General features: G+C 42.2%; 1 protein-coding gene across 3 annotated transcripts in view; it reads right to left on the bottom strand.

Moving 5' to 3' along the window:
* PAX5 (paired box 5) overlaps positions 1–26,823 on the bottom strand; it is a 534,721-nt gene that overhangs the window by 160,522 nt on the left and 347,376 nt on the right. For all 3 annotated transcript variants that reach the window (XM_077251644.1, XM_077251660.1, XM_077251651.1), the window contains exon 8: positions 23,244–23,373. In XM_077251644.1, the coding sequence (XP_077107759.1) occupies positions 23,244–23,373 (130 nt within the window). The remainder of the gene's footprint in view (positions 1–23,243; positions 23,374–26,823) is intronic.

Genomic DNA, 26,823 nt, shown 5'->3' with positions numbered 1-26,823 from the left:
AGCGGCATTTAACTAGTTAATAGCAGTGATTCCACCCACCGCTATAGCAGGCACATGTCAGCTGTTCAAAACAGCTGACATGTCCCGGTTTTGATGTGCTCTCAGCGTCGGAGCCCACATCAAAGGGGGAGACAGGACATGCGCCGTACTAGTATGGCGCATGTCATGAAGGGGTTAAGAGGCTCCTCTGTCCTCCACTCATTACCTGTAGTAATGACACCTGTTGGAATTTTTTATCAGTAAAAAAGACACCTGTCCACAACCTCAAACAGTCACACTCCAAACTCCACTATGGAGAAGACCAAAAAGCTGTCGAAGAACACCAGAAACAAAATTGTAGCCCTGCACCAGGCTGGGAAGACTGAATCTGCAAAGATGCAAATGGAGAAATAATAAGAAAATGGAAGACATATAAGACCAATGATAATCTCCCTCGATCTGTGGCTTCATGCAAGATCTCACCCCATGGGGTCAAAATGATCACAAGAATGGTGAGCAAAAATCCCAGAACCACACTGGGGGCCTAGTGAATGACCTGCATAGAGCTGGGACCACTGTATCAAAGGATACCATCAGTAACACACTACGCCGCCAGGGACTCAGATCCTGCAATGCCAGACATGTCCCCATGCTTCAGCTAGTATATGTGCAGGCCCGTCTGAAGTTTGCTAGAGAGCATTTGGATTATACAAAAGAGTATTGGGAGAATATCATATGGCCTGATGAAACCAAAGTTGAACTGTTTGGTAGAAACAAAACTTGCTGTGTTTGGAGGAAACAGAATGCTGAGTTGCATCTAAAGACCACCATATCTACTGTGAAGCATGTGGGTGGCAACATCATGCTTTGGGGCTGGTTTTCTGCAAAGGGACCACGACGACGGATCTGTGTACATGAAAGAATGAATGAGGCCATGTGTTAGGTTCCCGCTGCTGCACAGGGGGAATCTCGAACCATGTCTGCTGCAGTCTCCCATTCTCCTCCAGCTGCAGTGGAACCTGCTCAGCAGAGACATCGGTCTCAGCATCTGGCTCAGCCTGATACTGTGCAAATGGTTACTGTTGCCTTTCCAGGCTCTGCCCTTGTAGCCAGCACTGGTCAGCGGCGAGCAGGCTTTTCTGGGACTAAGTCCTGCTTTTCACGCACTGAGCATGCACACAGGAGGACCTCTCATTGGAGGTCAGGGGTCACCCGCTCAGGCCCTGTTGCAGCTCCTATTGGTCCACCAGGAAGGTCCTGTAGAGCTGCAACTATAAAAGGTTTGCATGGCCGCACGGCCATGCGCTAGTATCATGCGACGATCATGTGGTGCAGAGTGCTCCTCGATTTTTGAGCACTCTGAAACAGGTCTTTTTAGGACCTCAAGTCAACCGTGATACGGCGCTCCAACTGCTGGCATTGACTCAGGGTTCGTCCATGGTCCGCCATTTTGCCGTCCACTTTTGGACTTTAGCATCCGAGCCGGAGTGGCCGGGTAAAGCACTCATCCTGATATTTTAGAGGGGGCTGGCTGACCATGTGAAGGACGCTTTGGCCACTAGGGAGATTCCCGCCACACTGGAGGAGCCCATAGCAGTATCAACTCGCATCGACCTTTGTTTTAACGAGCGAAGGTTGGAGCGAGCCCAGCGTAGGCAGAGGTTTCGGCTGGCTCCCACCTTCGCTAAACCTCTGGAATCTTCGGTCCAGGTGTCCGAGTCACATGAGGCCATGGAGGTGTCACGAGCGGGATCTAAGTCCCAGACCACCCGTGCACTTAAGGTCTGTCATGTTTGCTGGCAATCAGGACACCTTGCCTCCAGGTGTTCTCAGCGGTCGGGAAAACGTCAGCGTCTAGTGGTAGTCAGAGGAGGTACACTAGACACGGTGACATTTTCCTCCAAATTGTCCTTCAAGGGGACAATTACCATAGGCCCATCCACTCTTATGGTAGAGCTTTGCGTGGACTCCAGGGCGGAGGGCAATTTTATGTCATCTGCTTTCGCCCAATGACATGCAATACCCCTGGTGGTGCTGCTCACCAAACCTGTGACCAATCGAGTGGTAAATGGGTCGACACTACCCTCACAGATTACACACCAAACCATTCCATTCACTCTTGACATGTCTCCATCTCATCAGGAGATTATTTCCCTACTAGTCATTCCCGAGAAAATTGATGAGGTGATGTTGGGGATACCATGGCTAAGCTACCACTCTCCTCATATAGAGTGGTCCTCAGGGAGAATTCTGGGATGGAGTAAATCTTGTGATGTCAGAGGGAGTGCATTCAGGTTGCTACAACTGAGGTACTTGCAGATCTTTCCTCTCTCCATAAGCACTATTGGCCCTATGCGGACGTGTTCTCCAAAAGGGCTGTGGAGACCCTTCCGCCTCACCGCCCCTATGACTGTCCTATTGACCTCTTGCCTGGTGCAGAGCCTCCCTGGGGTCGAGTCTATCCATTATCTCTTCCAGAGATGGAGGCAATGTCCCAGTACATCCGAGAGAATCTGGCAAGAGGATTCATTAGGAAGTCAGGTCTCACCTGCAGGGGCTGGGTTCTTCGTGCAGAAGAGTGGAGAACTACGTCCATGCATAGACTACAGGGTTCTTAACGCCATCACCATTAAGAATAAGTACCCACTACCCCTGATATCTGAGCTCATTGATAGGCTATGGGGAGCAAGGGTGTTTACTAAATTAGATCTGAGGGGTGCTTACAACCTGATTCGCATCCGTGAGGGGGACGAATGGGAGACGGCTTTTAACACCAGGGATGGGCACTATGAATATCTGGTGATGCCCTTCGGGCTCTGTAATGCCCCAGCCGTTTTCCAAGACTTTGTGAACGACATCTTCTGGGATATGCTCACCACATCAGTTGTAGTCTATCTGGATGATATTCTCATCTACTCTCCAGATATTGACTCCCACCAGAGAGATGTTTGCAATGTCTTCGACCTCTTACGGGCAAGCACCCTCTATGCCAAGTTGGAGAATTGTGTGTTTGAGCAGGAGTCCTTGCCTTTCCTTGGCTATATCATCTCTGCCCAGGAATTGGCTGTGGATCCTGCCAAGCTACAGGCAGTGATGGACTGTCAGGAATCTCATTCTCTTAAAGCGGTGCAGCGCTTTATGGGGTTGATTAATTATTATTGCCAGTTCCTTCCCCACTTCTCAACATTGGTAGCTCCTTTGGTTGTCCTCACCAAGAAGGGAGCAAATCCCAAATTGTGGTCAGAGGAGTTCTCCAAGGCCTTTCTCGCTATTAAGTCACACTTCGCTAGCGCTCCCATCCTACATCGCCCTGATGTAGATAAGACATTTAGAATGGAGGTGGATGTCTCATCCGTTGGTCCTGGAGCAGTCCTCTTCCAAAAGGATGCTCAAGGTCAGAAGTATCCTTGCTTCTTCTTTTCCAAGACCTTTCCACCAGCGGAGAGGAATTATTCCATCGGGGACAAGGAGTTGCTAGCTATGAAGTTGGCTTTCTCAGAGTGCAACCACCTCCTGGAGGGGGCTCACTTTCCCTTCCAGGTTTTTACAGACCACAAAAATTTGGTGTACTTACAGACGGCTAAATTCTCGCCAGGCCAGATGGTCCCTGTTCTTCTCCCAGTTCCATTTCACCCTCCATTTCTCTCCGGGGAGAAGAACATTCGTGCCAACGCTCTGTCCCACTCCGTAGTGTCATTAGAGGAGGAGGAGCCTTGGCTTATTTTCCCTTCTGAGAGCCTGAGAACTGTGGCTCCGGTTTCGCTAAAGTCTGTGCCCCCGGGCAAGACTTTTGTAAAATCGAATTTGCGATCAGAGGTTCTCTCTTGGGCTCATTCGTCCAGGGTGGGTGGACATTTTGGGACCAAAAGGACATTTGAGCTTCTGGCGAGGACATACTGGTGGCCGCATATGGCTCATGACATTAGGGATTATATTCGGGTGTGTGTCTTCTGCACCAAGAATCGGTCTCCTCGGCAATGGCCTGCTGGGCTACTTTACCCCCTGCCAGTGGCAGACAGGCCCTGGGAGATGGTCAGAATGGACTCCGTGATGGGCTTACCTAAGTCTTGTAGCTGCACTGTTATCTGGGTAGTCATTTTTCTAAAATAGTGCACTTGGTGCCGCTTCCACGGTTACCTTCTGCACAGGCCTTGGCAGCGGTGTTCATTAAACATATTTTCCGTGTATATGGCATGCCTGACAAAATTGTCAGTGACCGGGGTCCCCAGTTCGTGTCTCGGTTTTGCAGAGAGCTCTGTCGTTTACTCAGCATTGAGCTGAATCTCTCTTCTGCATACCATCCCAAGACGAATGAGTTGGTAGAGAGGGCCAACCAGACTCTGGTGACATACCTGCGACATTTTGTCTCTGCTAGGCAGGATGACTGGGCATCTTTGCTACCTTGGGCGGAATTTGCTTTGAACAACGCCGTAGCCGACTCCACTGGGCAGACTCCATTTCTCCTTAATTACGGCCAGCATCCGCGTGTCCATGTGCCCATGCCCATGTCATCCACTGATTCCAGGGTGGCAGACTGGGCAGTGGAGGCAAATGACATTTGGGACCGCGCACAGGATGCCATTTGGGCCTCCAAGGAGAGAATGAGGGTTTCTGCCTATGCACACCAGTGCCCCGCTCCGACCTTCGCTCCTGATGACTTAGTGTGGCTCTCTGCCCATAACATCAGGCTGTGAGTTGAGTCCACTAAGTTTGCACCTCACTACATTGGTCCTTTCAAGGTTCTGGAGCAGGTTAAACCTGTGGTCTACCGTTTGGCTATTCCTCCGCGACTTGGTATCACCGACACCTTTCATGTTTCCCTCTTAAAGCCCGTCTATATGTCCTGCTTTTCTGAGTCATCTGCCAGGACATCGGTTTCATCCACAGATGAGTACGAGGTGAAATCTATCTAGGGGTGCATAGTGGTACGTGGCAAGAAGTACTATCTAGTGGACTGGAAGGGTCATGGCCCTGAGGACAGAACCTGGGAACCTGTGGAGCACACAGCTTATTGCAGCCTTTGAGCGTAGCTTGGCTCAAGGAGGAGGGGGCCCTAGGAGGGGGGTAATGTTACGTGTCGAGTTCCCACTGCTGCACAGGGGGAATCTCGAACCATGTCTGCTGCAGTCTCCCATTCTCCTCCAGCCGCAGTGGAACCTGCTCAGCGGAGACGTCGGTCCCAGCGTCTGGCTCAGCCTGATACTGTGCAAATGGTTACTGTTGCCTTTCCAGGCTCTGCCCTTGTAGCCAGCACTGGTCAGCGGCGAGCAGGCTTTTCTGGGACTAAGTCCTGCTTTTCACGCACTGTGCATGCCCATGGGAGGACCTCTCATTGACGGTCGGGGGTCACACGCTCAGGCCCTGTTGCAGCTCCTAATGGTCCACCAGGAAGGTCTTGTAGAGCTGCAACTATAAAAGGTTTGCATGGCCGCACGGCCATGCGCTAGTGTCAAATGTGTTTGACTTATGCCAGTGGATACTATACTACTCTATACTTATGTGGTGTGAGGCTGTAGCTTTGGGACTGTACACTTAGGCAGGCAGCTAGCATCAGTGGGGGCAATTAGCATGGGCTTAACATCTGGTTCCTTTATGTGTGCGGTTAGCACAGAAGAGTTCCAGAGCAAGCACAACCCTTAAGGCCCCGTCTCACATAGCGAGATCGCTAGCGAGATCGCTGCTGAGTCACAAGTTTTGTGACGCAACAGCGACCTCCATAGCGATCTCGCTATGTGTGACACGTACCAGCGATCAGGCCCCTGCTGCGAGATCGCTGGTCGTGTCGGAATGGCCTGGACCTTTTTTTGGTCGTTGAGGCCCCGCTGACATCGCTGAATCGGTGTGTGTGACACCGATCCAGCGATGTCTTCACTGGTAACCAGGGTAAACATCGGGTTACCAAGCGCAGGGCCGCGCTTAGTAACACGATGTTTACCCTGGTTACCAAAAAAAAAAAACAGTACATACTCGCCTTTCAGTGTCCAGGTCCCTTGCCGTCTGCTTCCTGCTCTCACTGACTGCCACCGTACAGTGAGAAGTGAGAGCACAGCAGTGACGTCACCGCTGCGCTCTGCTCTCACTGTACGGCGGCTCAGTCAGAGCAGGAAGCAGACGGCAAGGGACCTGGACACTGAAAGGCGAGTATGTACTGTTTTTTTTTTTTGGTAACCAGGGTAAACATCGGGTTACTAAGCGCGGCCCTGCGCTTAGTAACCCGATGTTTACCCTGGTTACCCGGGTGCTGCAGGGGGACTTCGGCATCGTTGAAGACAGTTTCAACGATGCCGAAGTCGTTCCCCTGATCGTTGGTCGCTGGAGAGAGCTGTCTGTGTGACAGCTCCCCAGCGACCACACAGCGACTTACCAACGATCACGGCCAGGTCGTATCGCTGGTCGTGATCGTTGGTAAATCGCTTAGTGAGACGGGGCCTTTAGGGTAATAGTTTTGTGTACAGCGCGACTCTGTGAGTCAACAGAGATCGCTTCCAGTTCACAGGGGGTGAAGCTTAACCCACATGTGAGCTCAGAGGTTATCCGCCGTTACTTTGCAGCAGATATCTCTGCACGGTGGACCCCGGGCTACGAACGCACCTTGTAGCTACCTATCTATACTCGGTGTGTTCCGCTAGCCCTAACACCATGTATCATGAGATTTTGAGTGCAAACCTCCTTCCATCATCAAAGGCATTAAAGATGAAATGTGGATGAGTCTTTCAGCATGATAATGATCCCAAGCACACCGCCAGGGCAACGAAGGAGTGGCTTCATAAGAAGCATATGAAGGTCCTGGAGTGGTCTAGCCAGTCTCCAGATCTCAACCCCATAGAAAACCTTTGGAGGGAGTTGAAAGTCCGTGCTGCCCAGCGACAGGCCCAAAACATCACTGCTCTAGAGGAGATCTGCATGGAGGAATGGGCTAACATACCACCAACAGTGTGTGCCAACCTTGTGAAGACTTACAGAAAACATTTGACCTCTGTCATTGCCAACAAAGGATATATAACAAAATATTGAGATGAACTTTTGTTAATGACTAAATACTTATTTTCCGCCATAATTTGCAAAATAAATCTTGCCAAATCAGACAGGTGATTTTCTTGATTTGTTTTCTCATTTTGACTCCCATAGTTGTGGTCTACCTATGATGTCAATTACAGGCCTCTCTCATCTTTTTAAGTAGGAGAACTCGCATAATTTCTGGCTGAATAAAAACTTTTTTTCCCCACTGTATTTTTAAACATGCAGGGAAACGTTTTACCTCACAGAATCCCTGTGTTTACTACAATGTGTAGTTTAGCTCAAAAAGCATTGTATACAGTTGTAGAAAAATCTCCTTAGGCTGGAGCTACCCGGCAATTATGGCAGCAACATCTGTCCCATGGTCAAAGTTGGCTAGGCGTGGCTGCTATTTTGCAGAGCAATAAAGGTGCATGGTGTCACATTGCTGGATTTTTTGTGACTTGTTTGTCACAGTCACAGTACCTTTGAGTTGCAGTTCCACACAATTCACTTTTACTGCGCTGCAGTGTAGCAGCGGCACTCAGCAAACTTTGGCCATGCAGCAGGTGTTGTTGCCAAAGTTGCTGTGCAGCCCAGGTTTTAGACAGATGTATAGAGGGGTTGCAAAGCAGCAGCAAGACAGAGGATGGGAATGCTCATTTTAGAGATAAGTGCCTGTACCACAGATGGCATCCATATATGTTAAACCTTTATTGCTATTCCTGTGGATATGTTATAAATACAGTATATGCATGACTTAATATGCCTAAAATTTTTACAAAATACTACAGCTATAAAACTTTTGCTCAGTACTCCATATACTTTTGCTCATACTCCAAAAAAACATGCCGAGTGTGAAAATATAGTATTTATAGTTTAAAAGAGCGGGAGGTATATATTTCCTGTCTGACTATAAAGTTAGGTGGAGGAGGGATAATACTTTGTCATTATTTTCCAGGGGTTGGCTTCGGACCTTTAGTTCCTGTAAAGGGAAATCGTAATAATTCAACTTAATGCTTCAACATACCAAGACGCTTTGGATAACTGAACAGTAGTATGCATCCAGCTTTATAAGAACTGTTTGAGGGAGGAACTTTTCTGTTTCAGCCTGACTGTGTCCCAGTGCAAATTGTAAGCATCTGTTTCCATAGTCATGCTTGTATGAGTTTAAAGAGGAAGAACTTGACTTGCTGCACAGAGCCATGACTTAAAACCCTATTGAACACATTTGGGATCAACTATAATGGGAGTTGGAAGTCAAGCTCTCTCATGTCTGACTTTACAAATGCTCTTCTGGATGAATGGGTAAAAGTTCCCACAGACACTCTCCAAAGTCTTTGTATGAAGACCTTCCTAGAAAAGAGGAAGTTTTTTAGGATTCAAATGTGAGTACTAAATAAATATAAATGTCCCTGGATTTATAATGGGATATCCTAAATCACCTGTAGGTGTAACATGGAGGTGTCCAAACACTTTTGTCCATATAGTGTAGATAGATAATTAGATACAAATATAATTCTAAAAGATAATTCTAAAAAAGCAGGCACCGCACCATAACAGTCAAAGATGAGTGAAGATCCAAGAACCTTTGGCCAACTTTAATGGAAGCCAAGCTCGCTCAAGTCGGACCTGACAAATGCTCTTCTGGATGAATGGGCAAAAATTCTCACAGACACTCTCCAAAGTATTTGGAGGAAGTCTTCCCAGAAGAGTGGAAGATTTTAAGGGTCAAAGGGAAGCACCAAATCCATACAAATGTCTCTGGATTTATAATAGAATATCCTAAATCACCTGTAGGTGTAACGTGGAGGTGTCCAAACATTTTTGTCCATATAGTGTAGAAAGAGAGATAATTTGAAAAGATAATATTAAAACAGCAGAAGAAGCACAGAAATATTCAAAGATGGGTGCAGATCCCAGAACGTTTGGCCAAGTCCTCAATAGTAGGCAAAGAATGTAATCACTCCAATAACCCAGTGAAAATGTATCATATAGTAGAATAAAGTACTGTTTACCTTATTGCACACTAGATAGAAAAATGATTGACAGATAGATAGATAGATAGATAGATAGATAGATAGATAGATAGATCAAAGAAAAACATGAATGGATTGATACATACGGGTATCATATTTAGTTTTTCACTGAGAACATAGATGATAGCTACTGAGGAGTTGGTTTGAAATGTTTATTTAGCCAATATAGATATTACCCCATAAAGAACAATCACCTCTGTGGTATTATAAAAGTGAAAGGTACAGTATTTAGCTGTGTGTAATGATCATCAAATATGGGTCATAAAAGCCACAGGTCATATGAGAGGCCACTGTTCTAAAATAAATGGTCATTACAGAACTGCAGTACCTTGGCTCTTTCCCAGAGGGTATATCAGGGTTAAAGAGAACAGATCATTATCTAGTATGTTAAACTTTTTTCTTCCATCTACGTGCATTGAATTTTACAGAGATCTTACTCTTACATTTGTAAACTGTATCTTGTCTTGCTTTTTGAAGCTTGTCAACCAAAAAAAATGTACAGTAGAAAATGTATTTATAATTTCTAAGTCTTATCTGGAATCTGTCACCGGAATATGCTGTGCTATTTGAAGACAGTATATTGTGGGAAAACATTTGAGTATTCCAAAATCCAAAAATAAATATTACAGCTGTTTTATTAAACTATATGTGCCACCATTCTGAGGTAAAATGCTCCAAAAATAAGTACTTGCTTATTTGCCTTAAACCACATGTTGTATATGTTTTAAAGACTTTTTAGCCCCCACACCACAAATAGGGGCTGTTTAGGGGGCTGGGAAGGGTGTCAAATTAACTGGGTTGGCTGATATATTTGAGCATCATGCATGTCCGTAATGATGGCCATTGGTGTTGTGTTTACCTTAGATGCTGCAGTGATGTCCTCTATAACCAGCGTGACTGAAGCAGCCAATCACTGGCCACAGTTGTATACAACTCAAAACATGACGTCTGCCGCCAAGGAACACGGAAGGCACAATGGTATCATTAGAGACATTGAAGTGGAAAGGAGGTGAATAAAAGAGTAAGCATATATTTGGTTATTTTAGATGTATTGCTGCCTGTGCGCCTGTGTTTTCACTTGCGACTGTAATTGACTTCATCATTTAATTTGTTTCCTTGCTTTAATATATGTATTAATAATTATGCTTTATTTTCTTTTATGCATATACATACAGGACCTAGAAAAATATTGAAAGTGGTAAAGAATGCTAAAAAAGGACAACTGATCAAGAAAGACGTACAATTGCTAGGATTGGTAGTGCTATAGATCACAAAGAATAAAAAAAGTATAAAATACTCAAAATGATATAGTTGGGTAGCTGAGACATTGAGGAGAAATAGCCGTAGAGAAAAGCAAAAAGATTATGGAAATTGTTAATAATTCCCAGTCTAAAGGCGTCTTCCTGTGTAAGGTTTTCTTGAAATTTCCTTGGAGTATCTTACTTTCAAAATGTTGGATCAAATTCTGATGTCCCATAGGAGAGCAGTAATTTTCTTCATTAAATTCCTTAATTGAATATCCTTTCAGATCATTCTTCACACCTTTTATCACTTTTATCTCTTAACTTTATATAATGCCACCACCATTTTTCATATGAATGTGAACAAGTATAGTCACAAGCATAGGATTAGTTGCCCAGATTTAAATGGGAACGCACAAAGGCAGTATAAAAAGATGTCTTTTACTGTATGTTACATTTTTTTCATGCCCTCAGTAGACTTCAACCTGTGAAGTATCCTGCCTTATTGTCTGCACAGGCACATCTGCTCATCCAGTGGTATAACTTGAAGCTTGTGGGCCCCATTGCAAAATCTCCAACAAGGCCCCCAACTATCACAGACCTTTAACAGTATATGAATGTAATCAAGAGGATGATGGATAGTCACAAGCCATCAAACAAAGAAGAACTGCTTAAATTTTTGCGCCAGAAGCAGTGTGAAAGACTGGTGGAAAGCATGCCAAGACGCATGAAAGCTGTGACTAAAAATCGTGGTTATTCCACAAAATATTAATTTCTGAACTCTTCCTGAGTTAAAACATTAGTATTGTTGTTTGTAAATGATTATGAACTTGTTTTCTTTGCATTATTTGAGGTCTGAAAAGCACTGTTTTTTTACCATTTTTCTTTGTAAAAAAATAAATATAAAAATTTATTGCTTGGAAATTCAGAGACATGTTGTCCGAAGTTTATAGAATAAAAAATACAATTTACATTTTACTCAAAAATATACCTATTAAGAGAAAAATCAGACAGATTGAACATTTTCCAGTGGTCTCTTAACTTTTGCCAGAGCTGTATGTGTTAGGCATTGGGATTCTCTCGCTGCGCTGGATAGATCCCAAGCATAATCTCCTTCTGTGGTCTCCCATTTAGGTCTAGCCGCTGCAATTGCTGCTCAGCACAAACGTCAATCCCGGTATCTTGCTCACGCTCGTGGTATACATTTTGTTACTGCTGACTCTACAGTCAAGCCTATGGTAACCAATGATATGCGGGTGCAGCCTTGTGCTCTGCAGTCTAAGTCCAGAGATCACCTTACTAAGCATGTCCGTGAGGTAGCGGCTTCTCATTGGTGATCGGACGTTAGCTGTTCTGATGATGTGGCAGCTCTGGATTGACCCGCAGACGATTTCTCGGCCCACTGGATGTGAGTGTTTGGGGTGGAGCCTAGTGTGTAAAAAGCTCTCAGTGGCACAAACGGGCACGTAGTGTCAGTTATATTTGGTGTGTGTGGGTAGATACTCTACCACTCTGTCTGCACGTGTGTGTGTGTGTCAGTGTCTTTGCTCAGATTCTGTACACATTGGCAGGTTGGTTGCACACTTACGTGGTTTCATTCCCTTAGCTCAACGCCTGAGTCTTAAGTCTGTTACATGCTTTGGGTGCCAGTCAGGCACAGGTTCAGTAGTATCAGGACTGGGGTAACTAGCAGCTTGGCTTTGCATCTGTGTGCGATTGGCACAGTTCAGCTACAGATCAAGCTCAACCCTTATGCTATACTTCTCAGTGTAAGCGACAGGGTATTGTACCTATCGTCAAAGAGCTCTCTCTCTTGGCTCTGCATCTGCTTCATTCGTGTGTGCGGTTAGCACCATTTAGTTGCAGAGCTAGTCCAAGCCACATGCTAATACCTCTGTGACGTTAACAGGGTATATCACTTCGCATATTTGTGCCATACCTCTCGGTAAAGTAACTGAGCTTGGTATTCAGCATTCCATTCACACTGAGTGGCATTAATTCAGTGTGTTCTAGGTAACGCTCACTGTTTTGGTTCCATCATTGTTCACACTAGCAGCCGTTATGCATGTCTGCATGGTGGACCCCGGGTTGCGATTGCACTTTAATTTTTTTTAGTGCAATCTGCCAACCCTAACAATATGTTTGTTAATATGTTGATTACATATACTGTATTACCAGGACAGCTAGCTAGGACAGCTAGTTTGTTTACCTGTAAACCAGCGAAGGACGAACTGTGCCGATTGATTAAATGCTCAAACAATGAGAGTTAAACTCATCCCATCTGCCCCCTGACTTGTGGATGATGACATGAAACACTAATGTAGATATATGAAGAAATTTATATCGTTCTGCAAAAAGAATTGAGTGATTTCACAGAACAGCCTGGACACCATAACTCCATAAAGGAACACTACCAAGACAACATGGCCCCATCAAGAGGGATACAGATTTAACATGCTACAGGATATCAGCTTAGGTGAACATGTCTCCAGCTGAAGAAATACAGATTTGTTCCATTGACCATCACAGAACCCATGGATACATTTGCAGAAGCCAGGATTGGGATCCACCAGTCACCTGACTCCATGGAGATGTGGCGCCCCTAGGGGTATTTGCCACAAAAATAGTTATTGACACCAAATACAAATACTAGAATAGCAAGACTGCACTACCATCTCCGGCCAGAAGGGGGAGCTCCAGAGACTCCCCTTGATCTATTCTGGTTTGAGAAAAGGACTGGAAGTTGGGCTGAGGAGCTGAAAGTGAGAGGTCGTATAACTGAACTCCTAACAGCCCTATGACGGATTATAGGCCCGTAATACCCATAGTAGGAAAAGAGGAGTAGAGAAAAAGGACATTGTGAGAACCGGGTAGCAATAATCACTACCCATAATAGGTGCAGAGACGGATACCGGATCTGTGGCTATATTAATTATATATAATACAGCAACCGGAAGGACGTGAGGTGATATCAGCTTCACCAGGGTAAGACGCAGCAACAGACACAGAGTTCAGCGGTACTCCCAGAGGGGGTAAGCCGACAAAAAGGACTCGGGTTGTCCGTCGAACCAGAGCATAGAAGAGACAGATTGGGCCGGCAGCCAGTTCACATACAGCAGCAGGGCCATACAGAAACTGCGCATAATAAGAGGTGGAAATCCTGACAGGTTCAAAGTAATTTCAGAGTTCTTATACAGACTCTGGTGACAGTGTTGGTCACTTTTTGTTGAAGTAAACTGGTTAAACGTTTCAGCGCCTCAGTCTTTCATTTGGACAATAGCCATCGATCCAGGATCGGGGTCATCACAGCTGAGAGGACCTGCTGCTGATCAAGTAAGTGTCTGTTCCTTCATGATATCCCTTACATTGTGCATCGCCTGAGACCACAGCACCGGGTCAAGCCACTAGTGACATCCCCCTCAAGAGACGGACCTCATTGATCTGGTGCTGGGTACCTCGGTCTCCCGGACGTCACAGAGATGTTCGGAGAAGCCAGATTGTGACCATCTGGTAACCTGACAATGTACCTCAATGGACTGTCAGCTTCCTATGTTTGTCATTACTTCCTCCCTGTGGGTGCCCGCCAAAAGTGGGATGCCACTGGTGGAGGTAGTTGCTAGGACTGTTCTATGTGTTTTATTATAACTGTCTAAAATGCCACCAAACCTGTGGCTACACCAAAGAAAAAACCAAAACACACAATGAAAAAACTAGTGTATGGGGAAAGGGATGTCCCTATGTCAATATCTACACTGATGGCTGCCTGACAGTGGGGGCGAACAATGATAGGTGGCAGACGGCGCGGCACCTAGAAGACGATGAGTATCAGCCGTACAGACACATGCATATAACAGTTCTAATATTTTTTTGCCGGCTACAGCAATAATGCTCATTGTGGCACTATACATTGTTTATTTGACTGTTTGCCTGCCATAGCAATGGTGCTCATTGTGGCATTGTGCATTGTCTAACGGACTGTTTTCCAGCTACAGCACTTGTGCTCATTGTGGAACTGTACATTTTTCTCGGGTAACTGGCCCTGTATAGGACTTATCTTAATAGTCCAGAGTACATTTTGCTCTTTGGGACTTTTTGAATAGGTGCTGTCTAACTAATCCCAGGCATAAGATAGCTTTACTGGGAAATATATATATATACATAAGTCCACCACATGTACTCTATTGTTTTGAAATTTTTATATTTCACTGTGTTGGGGTTTAGGATTCCTTACAAATAGGTATATCTTTGTCTAGTTTAGCAGGGGAACCTTTAGCCCTTACATTGTGTGGGTAGGGGAACTCAGGGTCATCATTAGGGCCTAACAGGATCCTAGGGAAAGCTGACGAGGAGTGGGGGCGCCGTAACGTTCCCCCTAGGGCGCCAACCCCCACTGTCAGGCAGCCACCAGTGTAGATATTGACATAGGGACATCCCTTTCCCCATACACTAGTTTTTACACTGTGTGTTTTGGTTTTTTCTTTGGTGTAGCCACAGGTTTGGTGGCATTTTAGACAGTTATAATAAATTACTTTGGGTTTTATGAGTATTCTATTAATGTACACCAAATTTTGAATCTATATACGTTCAAATTTCTGTTCTATGTGTTATCATCTGTTGGTTGTTCAATAAAGTATTTCTACACTATTTTACCCTCACCTTGTGTTGTCTGAGTAGTATTATGCCCAAGGAAAAGAAGAGTGGGCATTCAGTGGGATGAGGCCTGGTCCATGCTATCTAGAGCATCCACTGACCTCCATGTCTACACAATAAAAAATCAACTTGTTCATATCCTAATAATATCAATCTTCTGTACACCTCACTGCTGGTAAAATGGAGAATAACTTAAAATTCGCCTGACAATTTTTAACGCCATGAACAACTTTAGGCCCCAGCTTTTTATGGATTTACTGAAGCCCTACATTCCTTGCCTACTACTCAGATGAGCAGACAGAAATAAACTGTCTATACCCAATATCCAGCTTAAAATATTTGGAGATGGAGCCTTTTGTTATGCTGCTCCCCCTCTTTGAATGGAATTACCTGGATCAAACAAGGAGATGTCATCACTAGACATATTTAAACCTATATTCAGGACATACATTGGAAGGCACAAGATATCAGACTCGACTATTTTTTGCAAATTGTTTGTGATGGTTGCAGTAGTGAAGGTGTCATGATGCGACCCCATTCAATTCTATAGCGTTATGATGTAGCAGCAGCACCACGCAGACTTCAGACACACGACAGCTGTCACAGCCAAAGTCAGCATATATACCAAGCCTTATAGCTGTTAAAGCAGATCTATCATCAAATGTCCCAATGCAAACTTTATACTTTATTAAACAGATCTCTTAAATTTGATGAAACTGGTATATTTACTTTAAAAATCCATGGAAAAAATGGATGTGTAATTATGATATTAAAATTAGCATTTTAGAGTCCAGTTGGGGTGCATTCAAACTTAGTTTCTTTGCTGAGTTTTTGGATCAGAAACTCTCCAACTCTCCCATCAAGACTTGTGATTTTCAAACTCCTCATGATTTGTGGAGAGTTTCTGTGTTTCTGTGCAAAAAGCAGGAAAAAAAAGTATGAGGATGAATACAACCTTAAAGAGTGAAAGTGTTAATGAGTTCAAGTGTGTGCTACCTAGCTTGACTGACAGCTGCACTTTGCACTGAGCAGAGATCTTAGCAGCAGCTAGGAGAAGGGGTACTGTGGAGCTGTCAATCAGGCTAGGTGGGTGGAGATAGAGTTCTGATGTGGACTTTAAAAGTAAATACAGTATCCTTATCAGTTTTAAGATATATATTTAGTAATGTATGCAGTTTTTATGGCAAAATCTGTTTACAGATCCGATTTATTAATTTAAATCAGAGAAGAGTGGATTGCTTCACAAAACCTCTGTCCACAGTCCAGTTCAGTGCTCTTTGGCCATGTACAAGAGATGCACGAATTTCCCGAGCTTCTGGATTCCCAGCCCAGTGTGATCTCAACTGCGCGGTGACAACTCACCCACCCTGCTAATCATAAGCCGAGCCTGGGACCCCAGAGAGTAAGAAAATGCACATAGATGCTGTCCTCAACCAGAGAACACTGACCTGGACCGTGGACCAGGGTTGCGCAAAGTGATCTGCTCATGTCTACCGAAAATGTACAAAATCTAGACAGAACCCTTTCTTATGCTATAATTGTACACTATATTCTGTTGTTGGTGCACCTGCATAACCTCTCATATAACCTAAGATATATTATCTTGCATCCATTCAATACAATATTTTCTAGATACATTATTTTGTTTCCACTGAATTTTTAAAATTGACAAGGAATTTGTGTTTGGACTTTCCAGTAACCTTATTTGCATCTAGTCATACATTACAGATTTGTAAAGGTTTAAAGGTGCTTTGCAAAGAGCCTTTAGACACAAGCAGAAAATGTAGTCTTGTTTAGGTGCAGGACGATAACACCTCAGTGGTATATCTCATTAGCATAATTGCAGTGCAATTTCCATAATTATTCTAGCATGTTTTGTGCATGCATATGATTACAGTGCGACTTTATCTTAATTAACATATGCATGTCTTCATTGGACCACTACTGTCACATTGTGGCAGGAAAGTGATTGTAGGTTATGCTAGAGGTCATTTGATCAAGCCATTTTTTATTTCACACATGGAACCTTCAAATCAGCTTCCTTTAATATGGTATAATTGCTGGAGGTCTATTGTGTAATTATGTGTTTTCTACACCATCACAACAAAGCAAATTGTGCCGTACTTCATGAAAGAAATATGCAATACTATATAATTAGAAAAACATCGAAAAATGCAATGCTTAATGTAGTGCTTGAATGAGTGGGGCATGACACAGGAATTATCTCTTGTGTTCTTTGAATGCCTATGTCATGCCCGCCACCTAAGGTCCTACACTTGGCATTACACAGTTTCATAATGTCTGGTGTGTTTATTATTGTATTGCTAACATTGTTACCTATGATTGTTGTTTGAAACTGTTAAACTGTAAAGAGCTGCGGAATATGTTGGCGCTATATAAATAAAGATTATTATTATTATTTTTTTAAAGTCCATTTAAGGTTCCTTTAAGGATATTATCTTTAAGGAAATCTATCATCAGAAATTGACCTATTGTTTAAATCAGGATTCAATTTATTTTTTTTAATTGGCACAATTTTTAACATATCACAAACTAATTTAAAAAAATAAAAATACAACTCTTTCAATTTCTACACTGCCCTTTGGGGCTTTTTTACTCTTTAACCATTTCGTGACAGGATGTATTTTCGTTTTTGCGTTTTCATTTTTTGCTCCCCTTCTTCCCAGAGCCATAACTTTTTACTTTTAGGTCAATATGGCCATGTGAGAGCTTGTTTTTTGCAGGACGCGTTGTACTTTTGAATGACACAATTGGATTTAACATATCGTGTATTGGAAATTGGGAAAAAGTTCTAAGTGTGGTGAAATTCCAAAAAAAAGTGCAATTCCACAATGGTTTTTTTGTCTGGCTTTTTTACTAGGTTCACTAAATGCTAAAACTGATCTGCCATTATGATTCTCCAGGTCATTGTGAGTTCATAGACACCAAATATGTCTAACTTCTTTTTTATCTAACTCCAAAGTTTGTTAAAGAAAAACTTGTGCCATGTTCCGATACCCGTGACGTCTCCATTATTTGTGATCTGGGGCCCGGTGAGGACTTATTTTGTGCATGTCTAGCTGATGTTTTTAATGATACCATTTAGGTGCAGATACAATCTTTTGACCACCCGTTATTACATTTTAATGCAATGTTGCGGGGACCAAAAAAATGTAATTCTGGGGTTTTGACTTTTTTCTCGTTACGCCGTTTAGTGATTGAGTTAATACTTTTTTTATTGATAGATCGGGCGATTCTGAACACGGAGATACCAAATATGTGTATGTTTGATTTTTTTATTGTTTATTTTGAATGGGGCAAAAGGGGGGTGATTTGAACTTTTATATACTTTTTTATTTTTTATATTTTTAAAAATATTTTTTTTTACTTTTGGCATGCTTCAATAGCCTCCATGGGAGACTAGAAGCTGCCATAACCCGATCGCCTCTGCTACATACAGGCGATGATCAGATCACCTGTATGTAGCAGAATTGCTAACATGCAATGAGCGCTGACCACCGGGTGGCGCTCATAGCAATCCGGCAGTGACAACAATAGAGGTCTCCAGATGCTAAAGACCATGAAACATAGCAATGCATAAAATCTTTTTTTACCTGGGATCTGAGGTTAGTAAGATAGTACAGTAAGTTATTCTCATCGGCTTGATAAGGGATAACTTACTAATCACCAGAACTATGACCACTGGGACCCCCATCAATCCAGAGAGTATTTTCGAGACGACCTTCACTTCGTTTACTGTCTATGGTACTGCCAGAGAATGCCAAGCACAGTGCTCAGCTATTTCTGGCAGTACCATCAGCAATAAATGGAACAGAGGACAATCAGGTGCACCTCTGCTCCATTTAAGATGCGACTCTACATAGCTTGATGCCAGGGTTCTAGATGGTTCCAGAGGATAAATTACTAACTCGGCAATTACTCTTTAAAATACAAAACACACAGAACTGCTTCTATACATTATTGTTGGTTGGAAGGACCCAAGCATTCTCTGCTACAGATCTGGGAATATAGAATGCACTTAGGTTTGTCAATCTCTTATCCAGTAGTCCTGAGATAGTGTCACTTCCTTTCCAACTCTGTCCTCTCGATGTGATGAGAAGCAAGCTGAAGTCAGCAAGCTGGGGCTGGAAATGCATCTGCAGGTAATTAATAACAATCAAACATCTTATAAAACTGCTGACTGTGGCTGTAATGAAGTGGGCTTAATTCATTGCCTTGCAAATAGAGAGAGCGTTTATGAACCGTGGCAGTGAGGGTTTCTTTTTCTCACTCTCCCTTTCTTTACTTAATATTTAATGTCACAAAAAAACGACAAATAAAATGCAAGTTTTAAAAAATTATATTTTTAACAACTAGGAAAGGAGCATAAAGACTTAATCCTGTAAACAAATTAATTTATATACACCAAACACATAATTAGTCAGTGTAATGGAATTTTCAAATAATTATTGGGGTGTGAGTTCCCAATCTTCAGTTATACATGCAAGCTGTCTGTAGTGTAACGTTAGGCCACGTTCACACGTTCAGTATTTGGTCAGTATTTTACCTCAGCCAAAACCAGAGTGGAACAGTCAGAGGAAAAGTATAATAATAACAACATGTCACCAAGTAGTCTTAGAAAAAATGTTGTCTGTCAGACTGTTACACCAATCTTGTGCCTCTATAACAAAACTCTTAACCACAGTGTTTGCAATATGCAGGAACTTGTACCTCCCAGTTAGTATGAAAAAAAGCATTTCGTTACCACCTATCTTGTATGTATCTTTTTGTGACCCCTTAGATGAGGAGTTCTTCCAATTGCTTGGCCTTTTACATATTAATTATTTAAAGGGACACTTCACCATTCTCTTACTGCTGTATTCAATTCCATTACATTGTGGAAGAAAGGGCGATCAGGACCCCCTTTCTAGTGATCGGTCAGGGTTCTAGTATTGGGACTCTCAGTAATCAGGCAGTCAGAGGGTTCATGTTTTTCATGGAAATACCTGAAGTAGTGAGATGTTTTCAGTAAAAACTGAAATGCTTTGGCGATTTTGTGTGTGAATTATGTCATATTTGCATTGCATTAATTTCCCATAATACAGTATTATAGTCTGATCTTATAGACAAATCTCTGGAAGCCTCTGCTAGGACAGAAGTATATGTGGGTATATACTGAAGTAGTTCTGACTGTCAGTTCAATGTCTAAATTGTGCTAGTAAAATGACAGTTACTATTTAATTGGTTTCTTTGGGTAAATACTTTTTCTCCCTTTGTGCCACATTATAAAATGAGTCTCTGCATTATCCATGCAACTAAAAGAATTATCCATTAATTAAAGCCAACTATGTTTAATTACTGTGGACTATCTTGTCAGCATTACTAAGCTCGGAAAATTGTCTCCTACCTAAATAAACCAAAATGCCTTTTCATTTCCAAAGCTAGAACAGATACTATTTCATGGACTGATGAATCAAAGCATGCTAATATATGATGCAGAGTATTAGAGTTTACATGTAGTAATGAGTGAACGTGCTGGGATAAGGTGTTATCCCAGTATGCTCAGGTGCTATCCGAGTGACATCAGTATTCTCCAATATGTTCGCGTCCCCGCGGCTGCATGTCTCGGAGCTGTTCAAGAGTGCAATACATACAGGATTGCCTGCTTGTTAGACAATCCCTGTATGTGTTGTGGCTGTTTCACAGCCCCAAGACATGCTGCTGCCACGAGGACTCAAACATATTTTTCAAGCATGCAGAAGACACTCGGTTAGCACCCGAGCATGTTGGGAAAACACCTTATCCCAGCACGTTCGCTCATCACTATTTACATGTTTTAACATCTCTCCAAGTATGTGTTAGTTACAGGTATTTGGAAGAGTAGTAACAAAAAGCCTCAATACACCTTACTCATTTGTCAGTGTTTGTAAGCAAAAACTAAGACTGGATTCTAAAGAAAAGGGAAATATAATGGAAAGATATACAATTGCAACCAAAATTATTCAACCCCCATTGCAAATTAGGTTTATCATCAAAATGTAAAAAACTGTTGGAAATTCCAATGATGCTTAAGCTTCAGCTTCCTCACAGAAGGCATGAGGTTTTCTTCTAGGAATTTCTGATACTTCATTCATCTTGCCCTCCAAACACTTGAATTCACCCTACCCTCCTCACAAAAGCTTGATAAAGAACAGCCGTGTTTCCTGTTCCTGTCCACCATATTTTTTTAATTGTTTTTTGATGGAATAAAGATTACACTGAAAATTTTACCAGAAGCTGGAACATTTTTTCCTTTTTTTGCAATTGCTACACGAGTGGTCGGCTCATGATTTTGTGCATGCTGGACTTCTATAAACTTCAACGGTGAGCTGACAGTATCCCTTTCCGTTTTCTGCTATGTTTTATTACCCCACATAACAGAATACTAAAACTTTTGTGGCTAATTTAAATGGTTTTGAGCATATAACAGTCAACTTTTCTTGTGCTTTGTGTAAGTAGAGGTTTATGTCTTTAAGTTTGGTCGTTGAGCCTTTCAACATTAAGTATGTGTGGATTGAGACCCCACCGCCCTCTGCCCCCAAATCTTTCCGTTGGCCTTTTATACTCGCTCGAAGTCAGCAGTAGTGCTTAAAAGTGGCATTTTATAGTGAATTTGGAGAAACTATTTGTTATATTAGTTGCGTTGAACTATTTACCTTGTTGAATGCTTTTTATTGCATATGTGTAATGCTGCCGCAGCGCAGTATTGCTCCTCCAATACCAGGGGGTGCTGGAGAGGGAAGATAGGTTGCACTAGCGGCATAACACTACCATGCCGCAGCACCACTAGGTGGCGAGAGAGTGGTCAGACAAGCCAGGTCAGGATCGGACAGGAAATACAGTACCAGGGGAAACAGCAAAACCCGTGGACAGATACAAGCCAAAGAAGTTGGAGCCAGTCGGTAGCAGAGATGCCAGAGACGTAAGACAGATAAACAGGTCAATGGACAAGCTGGGTCAGATACCAAGGTCACAGCATGGGGAACACACAGCAAGATGAGTGGGGAGCAGGACTGGGATGGCAGGGGAACTGAGTAAATGGGTAGAGGACAAATCAGGGTGTAACGGGTCAGTCGCTCAAGCCGGGGGCAAGAACTATAGCTGATGCTGCCTGCAGGCAGCCGTGGACTGAAATAGCAAAACAGGTCCCAAAATGAGGCAAAGAAGGATAACCCCCACATGACCAGACCGAGGAGAGAAAAGCAAGAAACAAACCCCGGCCTGGATCATGACAATATGTATGCTTATTTTCTACTTTGCATCAGCTTCAAATTTTAGCTTTAAAATATTGATGCAAAATACTAATCAAAATACTACCATTTAAAAGTGGTCTTAATCTGTAAAGTATAAATATGGCCAAAGAATTCTGTATCACAAGTATATACTTTGCTCACAGTCATCTCATTTATATAAACAAAGAGATCAGATGTTTTCACTTAGGCTAGGTTTTTATGTAGCGGTCATGCTGCGGCAATATATTGCAACAGATCTGTGCCACTGAGGGCTTTTCACTGCTTCCCTGCACAATTGCTTAATTGCTTAAACTATTTGACATGCAAGACATCACAACCAATCAAAATTGTTGCATGGTTTTGTAGCAGATACATCTCTTTCCTGCAAAATTAAGTGATTGTGCCAGGAAATATTGGAAATACTGCAGTGGCAAAAGTCTTTCCAAAAGGGACCATGGTGGCACTAAAATTTTTAGAACATTTTTAGAACTTTAAAAAAGTTGGTCCTGAACTTCATATGGGATTAACCCTGTAAATCATAACTGATATATGAGGTCTACATTGAGTTTTAGGGGGTATGGCACTATTTTTAAACACATATAAGTTGCAACTTGTATTATTTATTTAAATCTTTCATATATCACAATAAATATTGTGCTAGAAATTATCATGCATATTGTTATATTGCATATTATGTTATATGCATATTATTATCATGTATAATTATCATGCATAATGTATGTCCCAAATATGTGTATTTTGCGCATGTTATTCTGCCAACAAGACTAAGAATACCCAAGTTTCTTGTCATATGACACGAAAAACAGAATAAATAAAAAAGTTTGTAGCATGTTTTATATTTCACACTAGAAAAAAATTCCTGGAAAAAATGTGTCTCTTAAGAACAATGTGAAACCCCCCTTACAAAAGCTTACCAGCATGCATAAAGACTATGGCAATACGAATTGCTAGGAATATTCCAGCAATGTGTTTTATATGATTTGGTACAGGAGCAGTTGTGTCAATTAAAGTACCATATATTTCAATAACCTGGATTTTTGGATTACCTGTTACAATAGGGTAAGATTGGGGTCCAGGAACAGTTCCTCCTATATCCCCCGAAGATGGACTTGTTAAACTGGATTTCATTTCATCCAACCCACCAGTTAGAGACGCCATGGTAGAATAATCTGTTGTCTATAAAACAAGAAGAAAGAAGAATGACTGAATTTATACTAAACACGCTAAAACAAATGCCTTAAAGGTATAATATTTTCTAAATATATTAGGTCTGCTATTGAAAAGATTTTTTTTGCATAAAATAAGTCTAGTTACGTCACAAGTTACCTTAGGTGTTTTATAGAATTAATACTTTTAAACCATTATATTTACCCAAAGGCATGTTTACATGTGCAATATTCACCTGCAAATGCTGCCTGAGCGTAGATCGGACAGCACTCTGGATCAACACTGACCGATTCAATTCAATGGACCAATTTATATGAGAAATCCTGTGTGCACAACCAGTGTCCGATTATTGGATGAGTTTCCACTATTTAAATTCAATAGGAAGAATTTACATTACATTTAGTGCCAGAATTTAGAAAGTAGCTAGTCTCTGGTAGTTTCACAGTTTTATCCATGCATGTGGTATGCAAAGCTTTAAAATGCTGCACAAAATGTTGCAAATTCACTACAGTGGGGATGGGTGGGGTAAGAAGTATAAAGTGAGTTCAAAACAAAAGCCTAAGGCTACGTTCACATTTGCGTTGTGCGCCGCAGCGTCGGCGACGCAACGCACAATGCAAACAAAAACACAGCAAAACGCATGCACAAAGCTGAGTTTTGCGCCGCATGCGTCCTTTTGTTGATTGATTTTGGACGCAGCAAAAATGCAACTTGCTGCGTCCTCTGCGCCCGGACGCGTGCGCCGCAAAACGCAAGTGCGACGCATGTCCATGCGCCCCCATGTTAAATATAGGGGCGCATGACGCGTGCGGCGACGCTGCGGCGCCCGACGCTGCGGCGCAGACCGCAAATGTGAACGTAGACTTACAAATAAGGATGAGCATATTTATGAACATTTGTGCAACACTGATAAATTTCGCCCAATAAATGACAATGTAGCTAGAAATAAAACTTAGCTAAAAAAAAACTCCTCTCCCAATACATGTAAGCAACTGATAGCAAATGGTCACACAGATGATTCAACTCTAATGGAAAATTGCTCATTATCTACTGGAAAAACACAGTGATGTGAATTTATCATGAGATGAATATTTGTTCTCAGTATTGCTTATGGCTCTGTTGCCGTTATTTGCAGTGCTACAAACTGTTCGATACATTTTTGTGCTTCTTAACATATTACACTTTTGTCTAGAACTGTTACATCACTTTTTACACCACCTCCCTCTACTGGAGTGAGTTTGTGACTTTTGTAAAACATGGTGAAAAAATCAGAAGTCATATATGTCAAATATGTTTGACACCGCTATCAATCAGTCTGTCTCATGTTACTCATAAAACTTCAGCAGAGCTTCAAGAGTATAGGTATGTCAAAGGTCGTGTCCCTGCCTTTGATGTGAGCCCCAATGCTAAACCCGCATCTTTCCCCGCACATGACAGCTGAGCTGATCTGCTGTCATGTGCTTCCAACAGTTGTGGATCTTAAATGCCACTGTCAATCACTGACAGCAGCAAATAACACGAGCCAGCATCACAAGTCCCACCCATCGGTGCCCCTGTCACGTGATCTCAGGGCGCATATGGGTTGTCATGACAGCCAACGGTCTGCAGAAGACCCTAGTTCCTGTCATTACAATACTCCTGTAAAAGCCAGCCCATTCACAGGATCTCTTAGGAGATAGTGATTTTTGCTATACATAGGCTGGCTGAGGCCCTGCTACATGTATCTCAGGCGATCAAATGATCGCAGCTTCAAGTCTCCTAAAGGAACTATTCATGCCATTAATAAGTAAAAAAAAAGTTTTATTAGAATAATAAAAAACACAAAAGTTCAAATCACCCCTCTTTTGCCCTATTGCAAATAAAACAAGTTAAAAAATGCACATTTGGTATCGCTCCGTTCGGAAATGTCCAATCAAGTATAAAGTAAATTAATCAAATTGGTAAATGGCACAATGAGGAAAAAAATCAAAATGCCAGAATTTTGCTTTTTTGGCCGCCTCAACATTGCAATAAAATTCAATAACAGGCAATGAAAACATTGTATCTAACCCAAAATGGTAGCAATAAAAACGTCATCCCAGGGCGCAAAAAACAAGCCCTTACACAGCCTCAGATCATGAAAATTGGAGACGCTGTGGGTCTCAAAAAATGGCGACCTAAGCAAATTTTTTTCTTACAAATTTCAAGTTTTTTTTACCACTTAACTAACAAAAGAACCTATACATATTTTGTATCTGTATACTCATAATGACCTGGAGAATCATATTGCCAATTAAGTTTTAGCATTTAGTGAGCATGGTAAATAATGGAAAAAAAAATTGTGGAAATGCACTTTTTTGGCAATTTCACCACAGTTTCATTTTTTTTCCTGTTTTCCAGGTGTCATTCAAAAGCACAACGTGTCCCGCAAAAAACAAGCCCTCATACGGGTATATTGACAGAAAAATAAAAAAGTTATGGTTCTGGGAAGAACCGGAGCAGAAAAACAAAAACGCAAAAATGGAAAATTGCAAGGTCATTAAGGGGTTAAGATATTATCTGCATAATAGTCATGTAACTTTGAAAATGTCTTTGATCCCTTGTACTGTCTCTGACAAAAGCCTGTATTATAGTTAGAGGCTGCATTCACAATTCTGCTTCCTTTGGAGATGAACTATCTCAGCTTTTTCTGCTGGATTTATGCCCACACAGAGCTTTTAATGACATTTTGAATTTTAGGTATTGTACAGTAAAGCACTTTGCAATAAGCTGATTTAGAATCAACTAACTTCCCCACTGTGTTTTACTGTCAAAAGTAGAATTTGATTTTTAATACAAATGTATGCTCAATAAATCTCGAGTAACGAGTATATTCACTCATCACTACTTATTTCCCTTTGAAATCTGAAGATGCCCAGCAGTACCATCTGCTGAGAACTGTCAGCAATCAATGGGACCCAGCTACATCGAAATACTGTTCGGAGAAGTCTGGCCAGAAGTGATCTTATTGGAAGAGTTTCAGCCACAAAGGCCATATTTTTTACATGGAATTAAAGTCAAGTGCAGGAAAATGACCAGGGGTGCCCTTGGCTTATCAATCAAAATGTGAAATGTTCAGCTGTGATAGAAGGCAGTTTGTTAACAGAAGGGCTGAAAAGCAATACAATAATAAGAATCTGCAGGCAACAGTGAAGCATGGTGGAGATTCCTTGCAAGTTTGGGGCTGCTTTTCAGCATACGGATTTGAGGATTTGATTTCGATTAATGGTGTTCTCACAGGCAAATAGTTATCCATCATACAAAACCATCAAGGAGGTGTCACACTGGCTCCAAAGAACTATCTTCTATGTAAAGAACAAGAAGTCCTGGAAAGGATGATTTTGTCTCCACTGAAGCCTTGATCTCAACATCATTGACGTTCTGTGATTACATGAATAAACGGAAGTATTTGCATATGTGTACATCCACAAAAGATCTGTG

This window comes from Ranitomeya variabilis, chromosome 1, assembly GCF_051348905.1.
Source record: "Ranitomeya variabilis isolate aRanVar5 chromosome 1, aRanVar5.hap1, whole genome shotgun sequence".
Classification (NCBI taxonomy): domain Eukaryota; kingdom Metazoa; phylum Chordata; class Amphibia; order Anura; family Dendrobatidae; genus Ranitomeya; species Ranitomeya variabilis.
Note: the sequence above shows the minus strand (reverse complement) of the source record. Positions and strands in the feature narration are given on the sequence as shown.